Source organism: Meleagris gallopavo, chromosome 5, assembly GCF_000146605.3.
Source record: "Meleagris gallopavo isolate NT-WF06-2002-E0010 breed Aviagen turkey brand Nicholas breeding stock chromosome 5, Turkey_5.1, whole genome shotgun sequence".
Lineage (NCBI taxonomy): Eukaryota > Metazoa > Chordata > Aves > Galliformes > Phasianidae > Meleagris > Meleagris gallopavo.
In genome coordinates, this window is record NC_015015.2 from 20,753,941 (window position 1) to 20,774,729 (window position 20,789).

At 45.5% G+C, this 20,789-nt stretch overlaps 1 protein-coding gene across 2 annotated transcripts in view; it reads left to right on the forward strand.

The window, feature by feature from the left end:
- The first annotated feature begins 640 nt into the window (after window positions 1-640).
- MAPKBP1 (mitogen-activated protein kinase binding protein 1) overlaps window positions 641-20,789 on the forward strand; it is a 90,660-nt gene continuing 70,511 nt past the window's right edge. For both annotated transcript variants that reach the window (XM_003206484.4, XM_010711306.3), the window contains exon 1: window positions 641-1,001. In XM_003206484.4, the coding sequence (XP_003206532.1) occupies window positions 885-1,001 (117 nt within the window). In that variant the 5' untranslated portion in view covers window positions 641-884. The remainder of the gene's footprint in view (window positions 1,002-20,789) is intronic.

Consider the following 20,789-nt stretch of genomic DNA (forward strand, 5'->3'; position numbering starts at 1 on the left):
GCGCGGAGCGGGATTCGGGGTCGCGGTGGCGGGAGGCTCCGCCGTCCCTCGGCTCGTTCCTTCTCCGTCGTCCCCCCGCCCCCATTTCGCACGGAAGCCGGGAGGGTGATTTGCCGCAGGCTTTGCCCCAGTCTCTTTGGCCGGCTCCGGGGATGTGCGGAGGGGAGGGCTTTGGCCAGAGCTCTGCGCTCCTTGGCAGCGGCAGTTCCTCGCGCCCCTCCGTCGGCCGGGATGGGGGCTGTCGCGTACCTTTATTACCGGGTATCGCCGATCCGTGTGCGTACCAACAGCGGAGCTCAATTTGTGGGAGTTAAGAACTCCCTCGCGTTTATTCTCTGCTCTTAATAACTGAGTGCGGCATTGTGCTGCTGGGCTGCAGAGCCCGAGGTGGAGCCAGCGTGTCTCGAGCGAAGGCAAGGGGTTGACGGACAGACCCCATGGCGACTGATTGCGAAGTGCAGGGATGGGAACATCTTAGGTCTGCTGGTTTGGTTTAAATCTGCTAATTGGCAGTAAAAGAAGGATAATCTTTTGTGAAAGCCTCTGAGAAGGAATAATTCTGCAGCCACCCTCGTTATTAAATCTTGCTTTTGGCATTTCTTGGAAATAATGAAGCTTAAAAATTGTTGTAGATATCTTACTGACCCTCGAGTGCATCTTTCAGTTTAGGTTACTGCTGATTTGATCCTCTGGAATCTGCAGAAGGAAGGTCAGCCAGCCGCTGCGAATAGCAGAGTAACAGGAGTGGAGCTCTGGAGCAGGATCGCTGAGAGATGTGTGAACACGCATAAGCACAGCTGAGCTGTCAAGTATTTCTGCCTCAGACCTGGGCTTGTTCCCCAGGCACGGTTTGCGTGGGGTATAATATCTCCTGATACCTGGAGATGATGTCGGTTGAAGGGTCTACAATAACAAGTCGGATCAAGAACCTCCTTCGCTCTCCCTCCATTAAGCTGAGAAGAAACAAGCCTGGGAACAAGCGTGAAGATATAGGAAATAAGGTGAGTGTTGCATGGTGCTGCCATGCTTGCTTTAACTTTGTTGCACATAGTCCCATCTGTACTGAAAATACCTCCATGGGAGACTTGGGGTGACCAGAGAATCACACAGAACATCTGATATGTGGTTATAGTATGTCTTTTAGTTGGGATCTTTAGGCAGGGTTTGAAAGAGTCTGTTCACAATGGATGTGACTGGAAGTACCCAGTCTGAAGTCGTGCTGTATCGGAAAGCTTTTTGGGTTTTCTTCATTCTAGCATATGGAGTTGTTATGGATGACTGGCAGGAGGAACGTAATGCTATTCCTTCCTCCATGTTCTGAACTGCTACCTGGTGTTACAGGCAACTAACAATACACAGAGACTTGTTTTTCCGTGTAAGCAATGGCTCTTAGCCCCACAAAGGAGTGTTCTGTGAGCATCTGGGGAAGGGTGAGATGCTTAGAAAGGTGGAAAGTGTTATTTGTGTCTCTGAAGAGACTGTTCAGATGGAGTTTGCATTCTGCCATCCTGAATGTGCTTTCTTCCATCATCCTTCTCTGCATGCTTCAGACTAAGCTCTCCCTTCTCTAGGGGATGCTTAGTTTGAGGTGTAGTTGATCCTATCTGAAAAATTTGTGGCTCCTCTTGGTGTTGCAGAGGATGCCTGGCAGACAGTCGCTCTCTGGGAACTGACTGGTGTCATGAGGAGAGAAGGATGACTTCTCTCCAGCTGTGGGCAGAAGAGGAGCTGGGTGGCATTTCCTTGTGCTGACAGCAGGCGCATCTGAGTCAGGGCACCTGGTTTTGTCTCTGCCACTGATTCACTTGTAACCCTGGGCAAATCACCCAGTGCTTGCATTGTTCTGTCTCCATAAATAGAAAAGTTAATCCCTCCCCCTTGTGAAGACCCAGTAATAAATAAGAAACGCTTGTAATACATGAATGCAAAGTGCATTCATTTATCTCAGAACAGTAGTGCTTGGGAGGTTAGCCGCTGGAGTAAGGAACGTATGTAAAACTGCAGGGGAAATAAATAACTCTGTTTAAATGGCCTGTCCCAGCATGAAACCCTGCTCTTGAAGCTCTGCATCTGATTGAAAGTTCCTGGAGATGGCTCTTTTTTACTGAAGAGCACAGTGCTCCTCTCTTGCCGCAAAAGAGAAAAACCTGCTCAGCTTCCTCAGAGCTGTCTAGAGGAGAGTCCTTGGTGCTGGTGCCTGGCCTGTGTGTGCGTGTGCATGCATGCACTGCATGTAATGCAGCCTGGGTGCTGCCAGTGAAACTTGCTTTCTGCCTGTTGCTGAAGAACAGGTAGTTGACCTGTACTGTGGGAACAGCCAAAAGCTGCCATACCATCATGTACAGGGACTCTGAACTCCAGCTCTGTGAAAGGGAGCTGAGTTCTGCCTGCTCAGTTTCAAAACTGGGACTGCTGCTATACATCCCAGGCCTTCTCTGGTATGAGATTTTTTTTGTTTGTTTGTTTGTTTTTGTTCTGCCTTGCACATAACTTTTAGAAGAGCTCCATTGTATCCATTCACAGTCAGGGCTGTCTTGACTCCCTGGGGACATGATGGATAAATTCCACACCATCGAATTAGGGTTTAAGGGCTGGGTTTTGTGTCTTACTAGTGAGAGCTGTTAATCGGTGAGGGAGTTGGCTGGTAAAAGCAATTCCTCATGATGAGGTGTTAGATGCTGGTGTTGGTTTCCCAACGCAGTCTGCTCCGAATGCCTCTCAGTGACTTTGTCGGCCTTCTTCAAATGGGCAAAGCAAACAAGAGTGGGCCCTTTAGCAAAGATCCAGCAGAGGTGCTTCCTTCACCTATTTGAAATCTGTGATGGTCTCTCTGCCATGCACGTGCTCCTCTGCCTTCCAAGGTGAGAAGCAGTTCTCCTTTTCTGAAATAGCAGTAGAAGATCCAGTTGGTCTGCAATTTAGAATAAGTGTAAATCCTTGGGACTGAAATTTGAGTCTTGCACACGTTGCTCCTGAGGGATCTTTGCTGACCTGCAGGAAAAGCTTCTCCTGCTGTTTTTGTTTCTTGGACCTGCTCTGAGATTGTGTGTCACATGAATGAGGTGAACCTGGCAGTATGAAAAAGTTTATGAAATACGCAGCTTTGGTTGGTCATCTCTGCTTAATGCTCTTTTAGTTACACGAGACGGAGCAGGGATGTTGCCTTAGATTAATGCATGAAAGCTGATAGTTTGCATGTGGGGATGTAGGTGAAGAACAAGCTTTCTTCACCTCTGTGATTCTTCTGAGTCTTTCAGACTCTTTTTGCAACTAGCCACTCAACTTGAAGTTGGATAAACATCCCCAGCGGCACTGCCTTGACTTCTATAAGCTGTAATTTTTTTTTTTTTTTTTTTCTTTCTTTTTCTTTTCTTATTCCTCAATTTGTGGTAAGTGTCCCTGCTCTTTCCTAAATAACCCTTGGGCTGTTGAGTGCTCTCAGGCTGTCTCTGTGGTTAGGGACGAACCCCTTGGGCAGTTGGTCCTGCTGAAGAGAAGCTCTGTGGAATTTGGCTCCTTTCAGCCAAAGCAGTCATGCACTGCTGGTCTGGAAGGGGCAGGCTGTGGGAGCCTGGCTTTGCAGGGATCTGTTTGTTCATTGCTTTGGATGGGGGAGTGTGGGTAAGTACAGATATTTTGCATAAGGACTGTGCAGGACATGCGATGTTACTTGGGAACTATGCATGAGAGAACTTGTTTTGTGACTTTTATTAGGACTTGCCTGTAATTAATGCATGGTTCTTCCATACTCCCCAAAGGAGATTTCTACAGAAGTGAAACTAAGGAACTTGCACATAATCATGGATATTTTAAAAATATAATAAATAAGGGAAAGAAACAGGAGTTCCCTAAATAAAGCTTATTGACAGACTGGATACAGCGTCTAGTTTTCTTGCTGCTTTTTGAAAACAACTTCTGTTTTGTGGGAATTTCAGTTTCTGTTGCCATGTGACTAGCTCTGTGTTTAGACTTTTCTTTGTGACTTTGGATGTGTTAATCCATTTTTCCTGTCCTCTCCAGAACTCTTTTTTTTTTTTATGTTGAACCAATATAGGCTCAGAGTATGGTGACTTACCTCTGGACCTGCTGAGTGTTGGGATTGTGGCATATTAGCATGGAATCTAGAAGCTAAAACTCACTGAAGTTGGTTGGCTTGTGTTCAATTTCTAGAGGATTACTAGCCCTACCAGAAACCCAGCTATGCATCTGGTCACCATGCTTGTAATTCCATTAGAGAGACAGAGTTAAAAAATGGAACTGAGCACCTTTGCTCATGCTGCATGGGAAGCAGTGGCAGGACAGGAGGGAAGCAGGGCAGACGTGAGCCATCTCCTGTTGCTAAAATGCCCTGGTTGCTGTGAGCACCCTGCAACTCAACAACAGAAATCTCTGCTCACCGAAGTAGCATACTGGAGCGGGTATGGTTCCTGCAGGGAACATTCATATTGCTAAGCTCTGCTCGCATCTTTTTTTTTTTATTAATGTGGGAAGGGGGGTGCTTAAGCAAACCAGATCATGAGTGTCTGTGTGAAAACAAACTACTACAAAATCTGCTTACAGATTTCTCCGTAAGAGTAAGCCAGAGAGTCAAAGAGACATGCTTTGAATTTGCAGCTTATGTCTTTGATCTCTCCTGCTTTCTTCTAAGCTAGAAATATTTCAAGTTGTAAGTTTAGAGTAATGCTTTGAATGAAACCTGAAATTTCCCAGCAGGAGGTTTCCAGCACAGAGTCTGTTGTACTGTGGTTTCCCCTTCATCAAATGTCATATGAATGTGTGTCTGGAAGACTTGTTACTGCTGCGTGGTGCTGGGTTGGACTGGATGGCTGCAAAACCTTTTTGAGAGATTTTGTTCTGAAGATGAGCCCTGTGCTACTCCTCATAGGATGGGGCTTCCTGTCCTCTGCTGAGGAGATATCTGTTCCTATGGCCAGCCTGTGGTTTCCCATTGGCTTGTTGGCACCTCTCTGGTAATGGCAGGGAAAAATCACCAATGTGTGTCTCTGTCTTACCTGTGAGCGAAGTGGGCATAGGCACGAATGAGAAATGAGAAAAGCAAGTTCTGTGGCATCTTGACAGCCCATTCCTGATGTATTTCTCCAGTTCCTTAGTTCCCCTGAGAATATGCAGGGTTTGGCTGGGATCACAAGCCATCCTTGACACAGGGAATAGAGTAATACTTCTGGCCTGCCTATAGTTTCCTGCCTTCACTGCCCAATCCTTTTTATGTGAAAATGTTATAGCTTTCAAGATGAATCAGTTCAGACTGCTACTACTGGTTTTAACTGGATCAGCTGAGAGTTGCTGAGCCTGAACTGGAACAGAACCAAAACACACATAAGTTTGTACACATAAGTGGTATGTATGCTTCAAAAATCATTGCCTCTTATTAAATTGTTGAAGGTGCAGCTGAGGCTTGTTGCAGAGTACCGATCTTTGTAAGTTTTCATGAACAACATGGTTGCACCTTTGCAAAGCCTGCTGTCTTTCTCATGGGCAGTGTTTTCCAGCGTTGGGACCAGTGGAGCCAGTAGCACAGAGGAGAGGATGTTTCTAGCCTAGATCTGGCCTGCTGTTGCTGTGCCTGCTCTACTTCAATATCCATGAGTGTTGCTTGACCCCAGCTGATAGCTGGGGATCTCTGCACAGCTCTGCCTAAATGCACTCAATTGCTTCAACAGCTTAGGGGCTGCCACCCGGAGATAGAGGGATTTTGTGTCTGTCTCTAGTCAGGCTTATAGCAGCACTTCTTAAAGCAGAAGACAAAGGCTGATTAGCCTCTCCATGGCCAGACCTGTTCTTCACCGTCTGTGGATGGTGTCAGTAGAGCAATCGAGAGTGTTGGAGCTCAAGGGCTAAATCCTTTCCGACTGAACTGCTCTGGTCCCTTCTGTTTCATCCTCAAGTACATGATTCTTAAGATGACCTTTTGTTTGTTAACAACTACACGCATAGATTTTCCAGGCTACATTTGTTCATATAACACCCTGTCTTGAGATTACAGGGACAGTAGACTCATCTCCTGGCCAGAATTGGAGCCTACAGTGAGTGTTGAATGCGGTTTATAGCCATGAGGCCTGTCAAAGCCAAAGCTGCTCTGCTGTTGGACAGCAGCACCAATTTGCCTCTTGTTCTTGTGGCTACATAATGGAGTGTATAGCGATTCGCTGTGTATGGCTTTGTACCCTGCAATTGTATCCATGAAGCACTGTGATCCTTCCTGCCAAACCTGAGACAGGATTGCTGGGAATATCCCACCCTTCTGTCCACCCCTACATAACATGCTGTCTTTACCATGAAGGACAGCAGAAAGACCCACACAGAGGGGTGGGAGTGAGGATTTGCTAGCAGCTGAGTTGCAGCTAGCGTAAGTAACTCAAATCAGGACTCTTGCTGAGTGGGTTTACATGGTGATTGCATCCCCTGGGTGGTCACGTGCTGCTTGCCTGGTTGGCCTCTCAAAGCTATTGAGGTCTTGAATTGCACGTTCTTCATCTCCCTCAGATGAGCCGGGTATTCTGAGAAGGCACGTGGGACTTAGAAATCTAACCTGACTGCAGAGACCCGTAAGCAGGTTTTATTCTGTCCCTGCTGTGCTGGATAAGCCATGTGCATACAGATTGACAACCCCCTTCTGCTTGAGGGCCGTTGTTCTGCAGGAGGCTGACACGTGTTTTGCCAAAGGCCTGGCTGGAACAGTAAGTAGGAGGGCAAAACTCAGGGCTGATCAGTGGTGCTGCAGGTGGTGTATTTGCTGCTTGCTGATCGGAGCAGTTCTTCACCTCAGTGTACCGGGGGCTGTGGGGAAAATCATCCATGGTCACAGTGGGAAGAGACTTCTTCCATGGTGCACTGGCTATTTTCTTATCCGCCCTTGGGGTGTATGCATCTGTGGTGTATCACCTGGTTTGTTTGCAAAAACAGTTGGGATCAGGCCAGGCAGGACCACCGTTTGTTTTTGTGGCATAAAGGGTCTGCAGACATCTGGGAAATGGCACAGACTCAAATGAGATAAAATGTAATATTTATTACATTTGTTCGGTGAAAAGCAGGGCCTCACCTCCATTTCCAGCTGAGGCACTGGCACTCAGCATTTTTTTGGCTTGGCAGACCTTGCTCCTGTTCATCTCGGGGAGAAGTGGCCTGGTGAGCTTTGGAACAGATTTCTCTCTGAGACTGAAAGCAAATACCATGTTAGCTAGTCTTTGGCTTGTTCTCTAGTAGTCTCTTGTTTTGGTGTTTGGGGCAGGGAGTGGTGCTTACATGGCCCTCAAACGGTGCTTAGCAGAATGGGCCCTGATATTAGTGCTGAGTGATCCCAGCTAAGGTCTGAATAATTCGCTAGTGCCAAGCCCAGTCTCAGCCGCTTCAGGCTTCTTCTGTTTGCTGTACCTCTCCTCACACAGCTGATGCTTCTGAGGGTCCCTGTGCAGGTTCAGCAGGGTTGTGGTGTGCTTTGCTTTGGATTCCAGCTCCACATGAGGGCTGCTCCCTGTGTTTGAAACCTTGCAACTCTGCTGAGGCTGTGCCCACTAAAGAGTGACTCCTGCAGTTCAGAAAGCTGCCCAGTGTTTCCTTTCCTTTCATGGCACTGGTTAGCCTCGCCCTGTGCGTGTCCATGTGTTGTGCTATAAAATACAGCTGAGGCCTGTGGCTGTTGTGACCAGTGGTGGATCTGTGCCATGTGAGCAGTCTTCGAAAATATTAGTACAAAGGTGAGTCACTGTGTTTGAATGATCATAAGCTACCTGAGCATCCCATCTTTACTTTGCTTCAGTGAGCACTGAACAGATGTGATGAAGTAGACCCAGCCCAAAGCAGTTTTAGGCTTTAAAAAGATAAAATGCCCCCCCATTTTATTTTTTTGGGGGGGAGAGGGGAAGGAAACAATGCTTTTCCTACACGGCTATGGCTCCTAACTTCCACAGGAAGTCTGAAGCAGAACCAGACATTGAATCTTGATCCGCTGAGGCCAAATCTTAGCCATAGTCATGAACCCCAGCCTCTTGCAGATTACCAGGGATGTTTCTCACTTCTCCCACTGGAGGCCTATGTGTTCATTAGGGTTATTTGCTTAAAAGTCCCCAAGTGATGCTGTTGGAAATGCTGATTTGGTTCTGTTGTCATTAATGATTTCAGTAGCTCTAGCAATGATTTCTTTCCAACAAGGCACAAGCAGAGCCGTATGAATTAGAGCTGTGGAAACCCAAGTAAGCCTTGTAATTTTGCTAACATCCCAGGAGACCAGGACTGTTGTTAGTTACTGTGGAGAAACTCAGATTGAAAATAGTGCTATAGAAAAGTCTATGAACTGCTGCTGTATTTAGTATTTGCAAGCCAGCGGCAATAAAAGCCAGTCCTGCTTGCTCTGCAGAATACACTATTAAGATTCACAATTGTTCAAGAAGACTAAGATGAGTTAACAACTATTACGAAATTTCTTACCTGATGGAATTAGAAAAGTGCCATTCCTTCATTACAGGTACTACTCTTCCTTTAATTTCTGCCCCTCCTAAACACTTTGCATAGTTAGGCTGAAGTGTCCCCCCATCGTGGGTCCAGAGAGACTCATTTCCCCACAAGAAAGCAGCTTATTGTGGGTTGAATTTGTAACAGAGACTCACAAGCATTAACAAATGCCCGGAGAGCAGACGGATGGAGTTTTTGAAAGACAGAGAATGACTTTATGGCACTGTCAATGGATTCAGTGGAACAGATTTGTAAAGCCTGCTTCTTCTCCAAGTAGGCGCAGTGAAACACAGTTCTGCCTGCTCAGAAACCTTTCTCTGCTGCCGGGTGGGCACAGCACAGGGAGCTGATGGGTGAAGTGCAGTGAAGTGCTGGCAAAATCTCCTGTGCTCAAGTGTTAGCCTTTGAGCAATCCTGCAGGCACTGAAATTTGGTGCTTAACTTTTGAGTAGCACAGAAGGGGCCCTGTGCCCTTGAAGGCCTGTTTGTATTAGAGGTGCTTTCATTTGAAGAAAAACAACCAAAAAAACCCCCATGATTTTGTTCCAAAAGAGCTTGAGTTCCTTGTATGGCCCATAATGCGATCTAGGTGCAGAGGTTGCAGACTGTACCTGAAAGAAATGGGCAGTACCAGACAAGGGGCTGCTTTTTGCCAGTTGAATTGAATCAGTATTGGTGTTTTTGCTGCAAGGCTGGGCTAAGAGTGACGTTTTTCACGCTGCTACCTGACATTTCCACGCTGCTGAAATGCGTTGAGGCAGCTCAGCCTTAGAGCAGAGCTGTGCAGTTCTGTGATGCAGCTCATGGTTTTGAGCTCTGTGCTCGGCAATTCGGACTGCCTCTGCATCGTTTCTCCCTCAATGTAAAACAGACAGGATACTTATCCACTTACTGCAAAGTGTCTCAGCGCCCAGGGGTTTATGACAGCTATGTAAACTCCTTGTATTTGGCTCTTCTCCCAGTTTTGCACTAGATACGGTGGTCCCAAGTGCGGTTTTGCGCCTCCCGGAGGTGCCCGGAACGCCCCGCCGTGCCCCGCACCTGCCGCAGGGTTCAGTACGGAGCTCCCGGCACGCAACGTTCGCTGCAAGGCGACAGCATGCAGAGCGGCCGGGGGCGGGGCTTGCAGCCTCCCGTTGCCGTGGAGACGCAGCCGGCCAATGCGCGAAGGGGGGCGTGGCTATCGCGCCATGGCTCCGCCCCCCACGCAGGTTTTGACGCGCCACGTGCTCGGTGCTGCGGATCTGGGGCTTGCGTGGGGAGCGTGCTGTATGTGCGTGCCTTTGGTGAGCCTGGCGGGTAGTTGGAACTCAGGTTTGGGAAAAAGCAGCAAGCTGAACCACCAGTCCGGACAAATCCTCCATAATGTGCTGAGAGTCTCTTGTCATCAGGCAGTGATTCTGGGTGGCAGATGCTCTGGTGCCTAGCTTTCAAGCTGACCAGCAAAGCTGGAGGAGAGCACAGGTTTGCACTGCATAATAATGCTGGCCTCTCTGGCAGATGATGTTGAATGAGGTGTAGCTTGTAGCTTCCAGCTCTGCATCTTTGCCAAGAGAAATGAATTGCTTTTGTCACTTTGGGAAAATTGCTTCTGTTGTGAAACAAAAGGGTTTTACAGAGCACCCAAAACCTGAGGAGCTCCCGAGATAACCAGGAATGGGGAAATACTGTTGAATGAGAGTCCTGGGAAGAATACTTGTTGCAAGAAGGCATGTAATTTTGCTGCCAGTACTTTACAGAGGTTTAAAACAATCGGGAATACTCATCACCTACTGCCTGGAGGTTTGTTGGCAAGCAGTGCTGACTCTCTTGGTGTTTTTCTCTGGCACTTGGGGCCTATGGTACAGGGAGGAGCTGCTGGCCCGCCCTAGCCACAGCCCTTGAAGATGAAAGGACTGTGCTGGTGGAGCCAGGACTTGGTACAGGCAGGAGCTGGGTGTCTGTCCTGGATAGCGGGGAAGGAGCTGGGGGTCTGCAGCTTGACTGGGGGGTTACTGGAACTGGGATGCTCTTGTGGGAAGCAGTGGCAGAGCTGTAGCTCATCAGTAATCAACATAAGCTGCTGAAGTGGTTCAGGCAGAAAGAAGGGCTTAGAAGCAAAATGCGTTATAAAATGTCAAAGCGGGTGATTTTCCTTGCAAGAGAGGAGTGTTGCCTATGGGAAGTGAAAGGATTGCTGCCTGTAGGATGTGGCCACCCCTCTGGCAGAGGGATTTACTTCCAGGCCTGCCTGCCTGAATTCTGACCCAAGCCCTGCCCTCCTGCTATCCAGGGTGATTTAATTTGGATGCCTTGTATCCCCAGAAAGGAAAGTCCTGTAAACAACTGCCAAGCAGGATTTTGTGTTGTAGAGGATATTTAAATGCTGGGGCCTGGCTGGATGATAGTATGAGTATGTTTCTATTTTTCTACATGCATGTGTGTTTAATAGGAGGAGCATACTCTCTTCTGTTTGAGTGTACACTGCTTAATGTGCCTGTTAGTACAGAAACTTACCCCCTCGCTCTACACAGAGACACTGGTGTTGTGTTACAGCTGTAATATGTATAGAGTCTTGCACAACTCTGTAGTGTTTTTACAATGATGATGACCTTGAAGGTTTGAAAAAAAACCAACAAAAAACATGTGCTTAATTGTGTGTGAGGCAGCGTGAGTGGTTCCACTTCACCCAGTGGATGAGGAGATAAGTACCTCTGTGGCTGATGGCAAGATCAGTGTCCATGTATGATGATTCATCTCAAGTACACGAGATATTTGCATGCCTTATATGTATATTATGCAGTCGTCTTTATGCAGTTGTTTTTGCCATCTCAGCAGCACTTTGTCTGCTAATCCATATTTCCTAGTCACATTGCTAACAAGTTCTGCAGAGTTTGGAACAGAGAGACTCTTTTGTTGAATGCCATCCACTGAGTGAGCAGTCAAACAGAGAAATTCTGCACTGTTCCATTTTCTCTCTGTATCTCTATCATCGTCCCCAGAATGTGGAAATGGTTTTCTCCTTTTTCCCCTGTCAGAGGCTCCCAGATGAAACCTCCTGTGATCCAAGTGAGATGCTGGCCTAAGATACTCAGGAAGGCTCTTCCTTGAAGTTACACACAGGATAATGGAAACAGGTGTTTGTTAGCCCAGGGCAAAATAGATGTGGTTCTGTCTGCTGAGCCTGAGATGTTGGTCCCTGACTTTTCCACATCACATAAGTAGGAATGAAGAGCCTTTCTAGGTATTTCTGCAGTGCTGATTATGCTTTCTTCCTCTTTATAGTCCAGTCACATTGGATTGAGACCTAAAAAGACGCAGAAGGATTTTGCTATTTTTTAGTTTTGTATTTGTGTTATATTTTGGTGGGATCCTGTGGGTTTGTACCAGGCACCTCCTTCACCTGCATGGAGCTGGCTCCATGACTCCTGTGCCCTGCCCTTGTTTCAGGCCCTGAGTTTATGGTGCTTGGGCTCAAGTCAGACTTGTTAATATATGATGGCACAGCAAGTATATTCAGCACAAGCAGGGTTTGCAAATAGCACTGTACAAAGCTGATTATTGTCCGGACCATAAGTTCATAAGATTACTTTGAAATGCAAGAGGACCCTGGCAGATGCTCTGTGTATTGCATGTCTGCCCTTACACTGTCACACGCCCTGGTCACTTCTGCATAGTCTCTTGTCAGTCAGACACTATATCCTGATACGATAGGAGCTGGCTATTAACTTACAACTATAAATCTGTTGGGACCACAGTGGAAGTCTGTCAGTGCTGTGCAGGTGGCAAGTGGCTCGATTAGCTTCTTGCTGGATAATATATATTTTTTAATTTTATGCTTCTGGCACAGCTTGTGTTTCTGCTGTGATAGAGCCTGTTTGGTCACAGTGGAACAGCTAAGTTGACAGTGTTTATGGGACATTCTTTCCAATTGCTGTGGTCTAAACACATGTACACCAGCATTGAGTTACTTCTGCCTGGAATTAAGCCATAGAGCTATATATAAATTATATTGCAACTGCTGCAGTAATGTTGTTGATATAAATATAAAAAAGGGGTAGCACCAGGACTTCCCTTCCATAGAGCTGGCTCAGGAGGAATTCCCTGTGCCCCATAATCAGTTGAAAAGATGGGGGAAGGTGGGTGAAAGCAGTAACACAATGTTGTATGGCCAGGCTTCGGGAAAGAGCGTGAAACACAAAGTACTTGGGTATGAAGCACTGGAATCTTCTGTGGTGATTGCTCAGTTCTTTTCTCTTGTGGTGTAACACCTGTCAGAAATCACATAGAGTTCAGTTTGTAGTGACCTAAGCCACAAGTTTGTTCTGTGACTCCAAAACAAATGCTCCATTTTCTTTAACTCTTTCTGGCTGGCATTTCCCTGCTCTTGTTCCTGGGGAAGTCTGGGCACTTGTTTGCCCTGGTCATCATGTTGTGGCAATGTTTTGAAGTGATGTTGATGTGTGGCTGCGATTCTCAGATGCATGGGGATGTTCCTGTCAGCTTCTGAATCTTGTGAAGTATCACTGCTTGGCACTTTCCCGAGGCGGTGTCTGAAAACAAACTGCCTCCTATAGTTTCTAAGTACCTGTCTGGTTCTTTGTACAAAACTGGTTAGTAAAAAGTCTTTGCTTGGTCAGGATGTGCTGATATCTGTGGTGTTCTCTGTTAATAATAGATTTTTATCTCGCTCAAAAGAAATGTAGGAAGTGACCACTGTAGAAATAGCAAAATATGCTGATCATGTGGTTTTAGTCTTTGCTCATGGCTGGTGTTATTTTCCATCTTTGAACTGTAAGTGCTTGTTTGTCTTGGCTAACTTGTAAACAGATCCTTCCAGAATCACAGAATGGCTTTTAGGTTGGAAGAGACCTTAGACTTCCCAGTTCCAACCCCCTGCCATGGGCAGGGCTATTACCCACCAGCTCAGGCTGCCCAGGGCCCCATCCAACCTGGTTTTGAGCACATCTCTGGGCAGCCTGTGCCAGTGCCTCACCACCCTCTGAGTGAAAATTTTCTTCCTAAAATCTAACCTAAATCTCCCCTCTTTCAGTTTAAAGCTATTCTTCATTGTCCTACCAATAGCAGACTGTAAAAAGTTTTTTTAAGTGCTTCATTGCAGTTATCAAGTCTGAGATGATCTAAGAAGATAAAAGGCACAAAATTTAGAGGTAGAAGCGAAGTCTTTTCTTAAAACAATTGTTTTAAGAAGAAGCAGCAACTTTGTGGATGTAGATAGCTTTTTAGGGTGTAGTGCTCCATGAACAAGTTTACCATCAGTCCATTCTGCTGCATTGCAGGGTGATTTTATTCAAACAATCAGCCTTGTTTCATCCTGCTTCTCTTATCTGGCTGGTGATGGGGACTACAGCCTGGCATCACGCATAATAAAGCTGGTCTCCAGCTGTCGCCTATACCTATTTGCAGTGCATGCAGCAAGAAACAAATGGAAACAGTGCAGAAACCTTATAGCTATCTTTTTAATTTGGTGGAGGACATGAAACAGTTTGAGCACTGTTTAGGTAGGCTAAATGGTTCAGTACAAATGACAGTGAAGGGGGATGTTTTGACTCTAAGCATCACTTTGCTGTTCAGTCTTACTGTCTGTCCTGTAAGTGCTCATCTGCTTCTTATTATCCTTGGACAAACATACTTAAGGCCAGTAGTTCAGGTATTTCTCAGGTACTTTGTGCAAAGACACTGCTAAATGTTTCTGGGTAGGTGAATGCATCTGAAACTTTTGACTGGAAAGATGAGAATTGAGAGTAACAACTTTTTGGTAAGAGTGAAGGTCCGTGATTTTTTTTTTTTTCTTCAGGTTCTGTTTTTGGCAACAGAAAATTTTGCTAAGAGTTAAACGCATAAAACCGGAAGTACTTTGTGAAGTGTTGAAGAAAGTGCAGTTGGTTGTGTGCCTGGATCTGTGGCTTTCTGAATTTCTTGACAAGTTTTGTAAAGAAATTGTGTTGTTTTTTTTTATGTTCTGTTTTCTCTACGTATGGCAGGAGCTCTAGGTGGCAACACACACAAAAAGGGGTTTTAAGCCTGTGAATAAAATTGCTTCCTCTGAGTGTGTTTTTACTTCCTCAGTTCTCACGTTTGACAATTCTACCAGTTATTCATGCTTCTGAATCTCAAGTATAGAAGAGAGACCTGCTTTGCCAGTGTTTTGTCTTGCGTTTTCAGGTTTTTTGCACCGAGATAGCAGCCTGTGCCCTTTTCCTTTTTGTTGGGTTATCTTTGGCTTCTCAAACAAGTGAGCTTGTGGTGGACTGCTGTGCCTCTCATTTACAGTCTGTTTCATTCAGAAAGGAAACTGAAGAGGCGCTTGAGGAAAATCACTTCTACGGGCAGAAGTGATTGAAGGGCAAAGAATGTAGAGAAGGTGAAGAGCTCTAAGTAAATGATTTAATGTGTTTGTTTAGGAATGCTTTGTAACTGTCTTAGTAACTTTTTTTCTCTCAGTGCTGTTTTTTGTCTAGTGATGTTTTCCTCTGTAGGCATGGGGGGAGAGACAGTAGGGTAATGCTTCTTGCTGCTGAATTGCATGGGGAGTTATTCAGATCGTTAAAGTGTTGGGTCTAGTCCATGAAATCTGTAACAAATTCTTATTTTGTTGGAAAAACTAAGCCACATTCTGCATCTGGGGTAGGTATATGCAGAGTGACAATTGTAGCAGCAGCGTGCATCTTTGGAGCAGAAAGCTGGCCTGTGGTGGTGCTCTGAGGAGGGAAATGGATATGCTGGGAGCCTGGAGTTCCATCAATGTGGTTCTCCTCTGCAGCTGTGCCTGAGCAGCTTCCTAGAGTGGTTGTAAAGTGGACTTATAAATTGTCTTTCTAATGCTTGTGAAATGCATGCTGAACCAAGTGGGTCAAACAGTGAAACAAAGTTCCTGCCGTATCTCCTGCTCACTTTTACATCAGCAGTCTCTCAGTTATTCTGGGGCCTTTTTGGTTCCCCTGACTTCAGCGCTGGGGCAGGGACACCTCAGCGGGGTGCCTAGGAGCATGCAAGGGTTGTTGAGGAAACAGTTGAAATCAGTGCTTGAGCAGTTCTCTGCTGTTTGTTTTCTCAGTCTTTGGCCCTTGTTCATATGGATTCTTCCTCCTGGAGGATGTTGTCTTCTTCCTGGCCAACAGAGGAGAAATCTCTTGGGTGCTTGGTAGGCATGTTGGCTAGCAGATGTGAAGCGCTGCTTAATTCTAGTGTGCATAAAGGGCTGTTGATGATAAAGGCTCTCTGTAAGAAGCTTATTTCTCAGGGCAGAGGGCAGGGAATGGAGGAAGGGATTGCAGAGAGCTATGCAGTGAGTGGTAGCTTGGGGTAGGGAGGGAGCTGGGTGGCTGCTTCTTTATATCCTGATTGGTGTGGGAGAAAAATGATCTCTTATATTCCTTTGATTCATTTTTAAGCATTCTTTTACATTTTTGTCCCTAGTCTCAAGCAGGAGTGAGGTACAATAATAGTTCAGCATGGTCTGAGCTGCTGGAATCTGGGAGGGAGTTAAGGTTATTCCCAGCTCTGCCACTTGTTTGTTACACAGTGATTATCAAGACATTTCTCCTCAGTGTGTGTTTTTTTTTTTTTTTTCTTTTTCATCTAGTCCTCTTATATTTGGTTATAGATTGCAAGCTGTGTGAGAGTACGTGTTGCTGTGAACATTTGTTGTGATATCTCAGAAGTAATGTGAAACAAACAATAAATAGTCCAGAATATGTTTAGGGAGAGATTGAATGCTAATCTCTTTATGACCTGCCTCTTTCCATGTGAATATTGTCTGCATGATAAATGCTATATATTCCTGTTGTATTTATTTTCCAACCTTAGCGTCTTTTAAATTGCTGATGTGAGAGTTTTCCTTTTTTTTTTTTTAAATGTAATTTAAATTTGCTTACAGCAAAACCATTTTCTAATCTCCTGAGGATGTAAGAATTTACTTTCCCTTATAAAGTCACCGCAGTCTTAGGGCAATGCATGTGTGGGAGGACAAGGTGCCCTGCCCTGCACAAGTTCTGGTGTTGAGGAAAGAGCTGCCAGGTGCTGCAAGGTGAGCCCTGACCTCCCGTGGAGAACAGGTAAGGTATTGGAGTATAGGAAGCTCAGGCTTTTGTCTTCAGAGCATCTCTAACTCTTTCCCGGAGACTGAAGTATGCTGCTTGGAGCTATCCTCTTCTCTGAAGGACCTGATGAGTTGCCCTTGTGCCAGTGAGGGCAGGGTATGAACAAGATTTAGAATAATAGTTCAGAAATGGCAGTTGATGACTTCTTAGGCAGAACTGCTGTGTAAATCAGCGATGAAGGATAACAATCAATTGATTTGGCATGACATGTTATGAGTGAATGAAGAAATCACAAATGAATTATGAGTGTCACCTCAGGCAAGCTGATTAAGATGCTTTCCTTCACCCTATATAGTTTACTGTTGTAGGAACAAGCTCTGCCATCACATCTTTCCCCACATCCCTACAGACTTGGACAAACAGTACACAAATGCTTTTAAACCAAAAATAAATGCCAGTGAGAAGAAATGGAGGAAACCAGGGACAGGAGTTTCAGTGTGATACTTTAATGAAGTAGTTTTCCTGTTCTGGTTTCCCTCAGCAGGGTTAACTGTGAAGAGGGCTCTTGGAGCCCTCCCTTTCAGTGTGTCTGCCCCGTGTCCATGTTTAGTTTGAATGTATGTGTTGTTTATAGAGTTCAGCACGGAGTGATTTAGGACTGAGCTTCTCACCACGGCGATATCAGTGTTGGAAACACTGTGTTACGGCCGATGTGTTTAACTTCCCTGGAGTCGGGAACTATGCAAAGCTGCCACAGTTCCCTTGGAGCGGGTGCCTGTCCTGCAGTGAATCTGTGGACTTTTAACTCCTGGCTGTTTGTGTTTAGGAGCAGCCCAGCTCTGGGCTGGGGCTCTGGGGAGAGACTATGGTAGAGCTGTGGTGGGAGAAATCCTGCCAGCCCTTGCCTGAATCCCTGTTTGGCTGTTTTCCTTTCTCTTGTCTCTCCTATTGTCAGTGCTAAACCCTGTGCGAAACGGAGGGGAAAATGACTGTGGAGAGAGCCTTTCTCATCTGAGAAGTGATGATTAACGGTGATAAACAGTGACCCTTTCACTGGGAGAACCGTTTGCTCCTGCTTGATTTCAAACCCTTATATGAGTAACTGAAATGCTGCCCAAGGGAGCTGTAGTAATTTATTTTTTATTTTTTATTTATTTTTTTCACATTTTCCTCTTACTGAAGCACTTTCTTTGCCTATGTTCAGGCTTTCTGCCTGGATTTGGAGAAGACTAACATATAACACTCACAAAGTCATCATACTTCCTTTGATCTCCTCTTTTGGGACAGATTGATGGGGGACCATTGCAAGTCTTCGCCTTTACTTAATCCTCTTACAGATACTTCTCCCTGCTAGGGAAGGTGAACTGGTCCTTTTCTGTACTATGAGGAATCACTGGACAAATTGACTGTGTGGGAGGCAGAAGTCCCCCCTACATTAAGTCTGGTATGTCACCTGCTCTCTTTGCTGTGTGAAAACTTAATGCATGTTTACAAATGGAATAATCTGTTCCTTGTGAAGAAGTGATCCTGCACAAGTCCAAGTCCTGGGAACTTGGAGTATGACTTCTTTGCAGGCTGCCCACACAGGGTGCGTTTCAGTTTCCCAGAGGGTTTGCCTGCCTATTGGAGAAGGTCAGATTGACTCCATGTATATACACTTAGTCTGAAATAAGTCAGGATTGACTCTTGATGTGCCAGCAAACCTGCAGCCTGTTTGATATTTTTTTCCTTATTTTAAAATAAACATACATCACACTATCTTCTTTTGCGTCAACAAAAAATTCCCCACACAGAAATCAAAATAGTGTAATCATAACGTTGACAAAGGTGGACAGTTTGCACACACACTCCACCCCTTGTCTCTTCACACTTTTATATTTCTGAAGCCTGGATATTCTGAACCTTTTGTGTAATGCCATGGAAGTTTGAGTTGGGCAGCTTTTATGGTTAAGATGATGGCTGAATGGGAGAAGATGCTGCTTTGCTATGGCTATAGTCAGGGTTGGCTGTGTTACATGGACCTTTCCTCACCCTGCAATGTTTTTTGAAGAAATTGGATCTTGGTGTGGGCATGGCAGTGGGAAGAAACAAAATAATTAAGGATAATTTCACAGAGAGAGTGATGAGGTGCTGGAACAGGCTGCTCAGAGAGGCTGCGGATGCCCTATCTGGAGATGTTCAAGAGCAGGTTGGATGGAGACCTGGGCAGCCTGGTCTGGTATTAGATATGGAGGTTGGTGGCCCTGCCTGTAGCAGGGAGTTGGAGCTTGATGATCCTCAGGGTCCCTTCCAACCCAAACCATTCTATGATAACTAGGTCACGCTCTAGAAACTGGTAGGAAATCAACTGTCTGTGTATCCTAAGGCAGGCCAAAGGGACATTTGCACGTGAGCTCTTTTGCTATGGCTGCTTCTAGAGGTGCTTTTAATAGTGTTCCTCCCACTTCCCCAGGGTCATGCATCGGCATTTATGGCCTCCCTTGGCCTGCCTTATTCCAGGTGCACGAAGTAGAAGGCAGAGTGCAGATTCAGCACGTAGCCCCTGACAGCTGGGGCTGACGGGTCAGGAATGCAGTCTTGACAGCTGGAATTGGACTGAAAGCAGTGAGCATGGAGGGGAGGCCAGAAGGGGAGAGCAGGCAAGAGAGGGGGTGCGGCGAGATGGACACACACGCACGCACACTGTGTTCAGGCATGTGTAAGGAGACGGTCTGGAGGGATCCTGTGTTGCTCATGTTCCCTTTTTTCTACTTCTGGCCACGTTTTGTTCCCTGTTCTCTCAGCTGCCTGGATCTTTTTAAATAAATATGCATTCACAACCATTGTAGTGATACCAGGCAGAGCCATTAGAACTGAGGCTCAGCATTTTCATGAGAAACCCACCCCATACCACCTGTGCTTTTACAGGTTCACAAGTGTAATATTTCATGTAATTCAGTGATTCAAATCCTTTGGGCAAGTCAGTTTGTACCAACTACTCGTAGGCTAAGGTTGTGATTTGTGTTGTGGAAAATCATTCCCTGTTTTTCTTTAAATGACTATTTGGAATATCAAAATTATTTAAGAATGGCTACTGCTTGTTGAAGGTAATGATATTCTGGTCAGGTTTTTGTTATTTTTTAATTCATTAAAATATGAACGCTCATTCAGTGGCCAGATGTCGCTCTAAATCCTTTACTGGATTCAAATTGACCATAGGCTAGAAGCACCTGGAAATGTTACATCAGGTTTGTGCTGTGAGGATTGTATCTGATGGTATTGGGATGGTTCCTGGAGGCCACTGATGTAAGTCTGCAATGGTAGCTGTAAGCAAGGCTTGTGAGACTTACTGGAGGAGAAATGTAGACTGGTCTTTTATGGCAGAGGCATCTTGAACTGGTCCTGTGTTGAAGCTTGCCTTACTATTGCTTTTGTGGGTAGACTATTATAAATCTCCAGGCTTGTTAAAGCAGCACCCACTGCCAGCAAAGAATACTGAGGAAGAGAAGGTTCAGGCTGGAGAGGACAGAACTTCTTATTTATTTTTTAAATAAATAAATAATTTGTGCATATTCAGACAAATAAGGAAAGAAGGTCTTGGTTAGGTGAGGGGCAGAAACCAACAGTGGAGCTGGGTATTTTTATTGTTTGCCTGCTCTTGTAAGACAACCCATACAGTTAATTCCATTCCCCCCTTCTCAACCCTCTCTTTGCCAGATCAAACCCAAAAACTCCAGCTCCCAGAAAACAAACAGAGGAACCTGGGCCCAAGCCAGACCTTTGCGTGTCAAGCTCAAATACAAAATGAATATTTCACAGCTGTGTTATAAAGCCCTGAAATGAAGGCTTTATACTGAAAATGCTGACAGCCCCTTAAGTAGAACAGTATACTCTAATTAGTGTTCTGTGTCTAATGTGTCAAACGGAACACAGCAGAGCTAAATGTAAAACTTCAAGCCTTTGTTTTTGTTACAGCAGTAACAGGAGATCAGACAGTGTGTTCAGACAGTAGATTAGAGCACACAACGTGTGTGCTGGTCCCTGGAAGTTAAATGTGCTTTTTTTTTTTTTTTTTTTTTTGTACTGGGGCTCAGGGGCTGCAGGAGGGATGTATGAACAGGGCCAGCTGTGAGATTTGGCATTCTGTATCAAATTTCACTTATGTAAGAAATAGATAGCTATTTCTTAGATGCTGACAGTGTACAGCTACAATGCATTTCATGTATCACATTCTGGAGTGCACAGAGAGAACTTTGCTGTGTTGCAGCATGGAAAATACGTTGGCCTGTGTGCAGCATT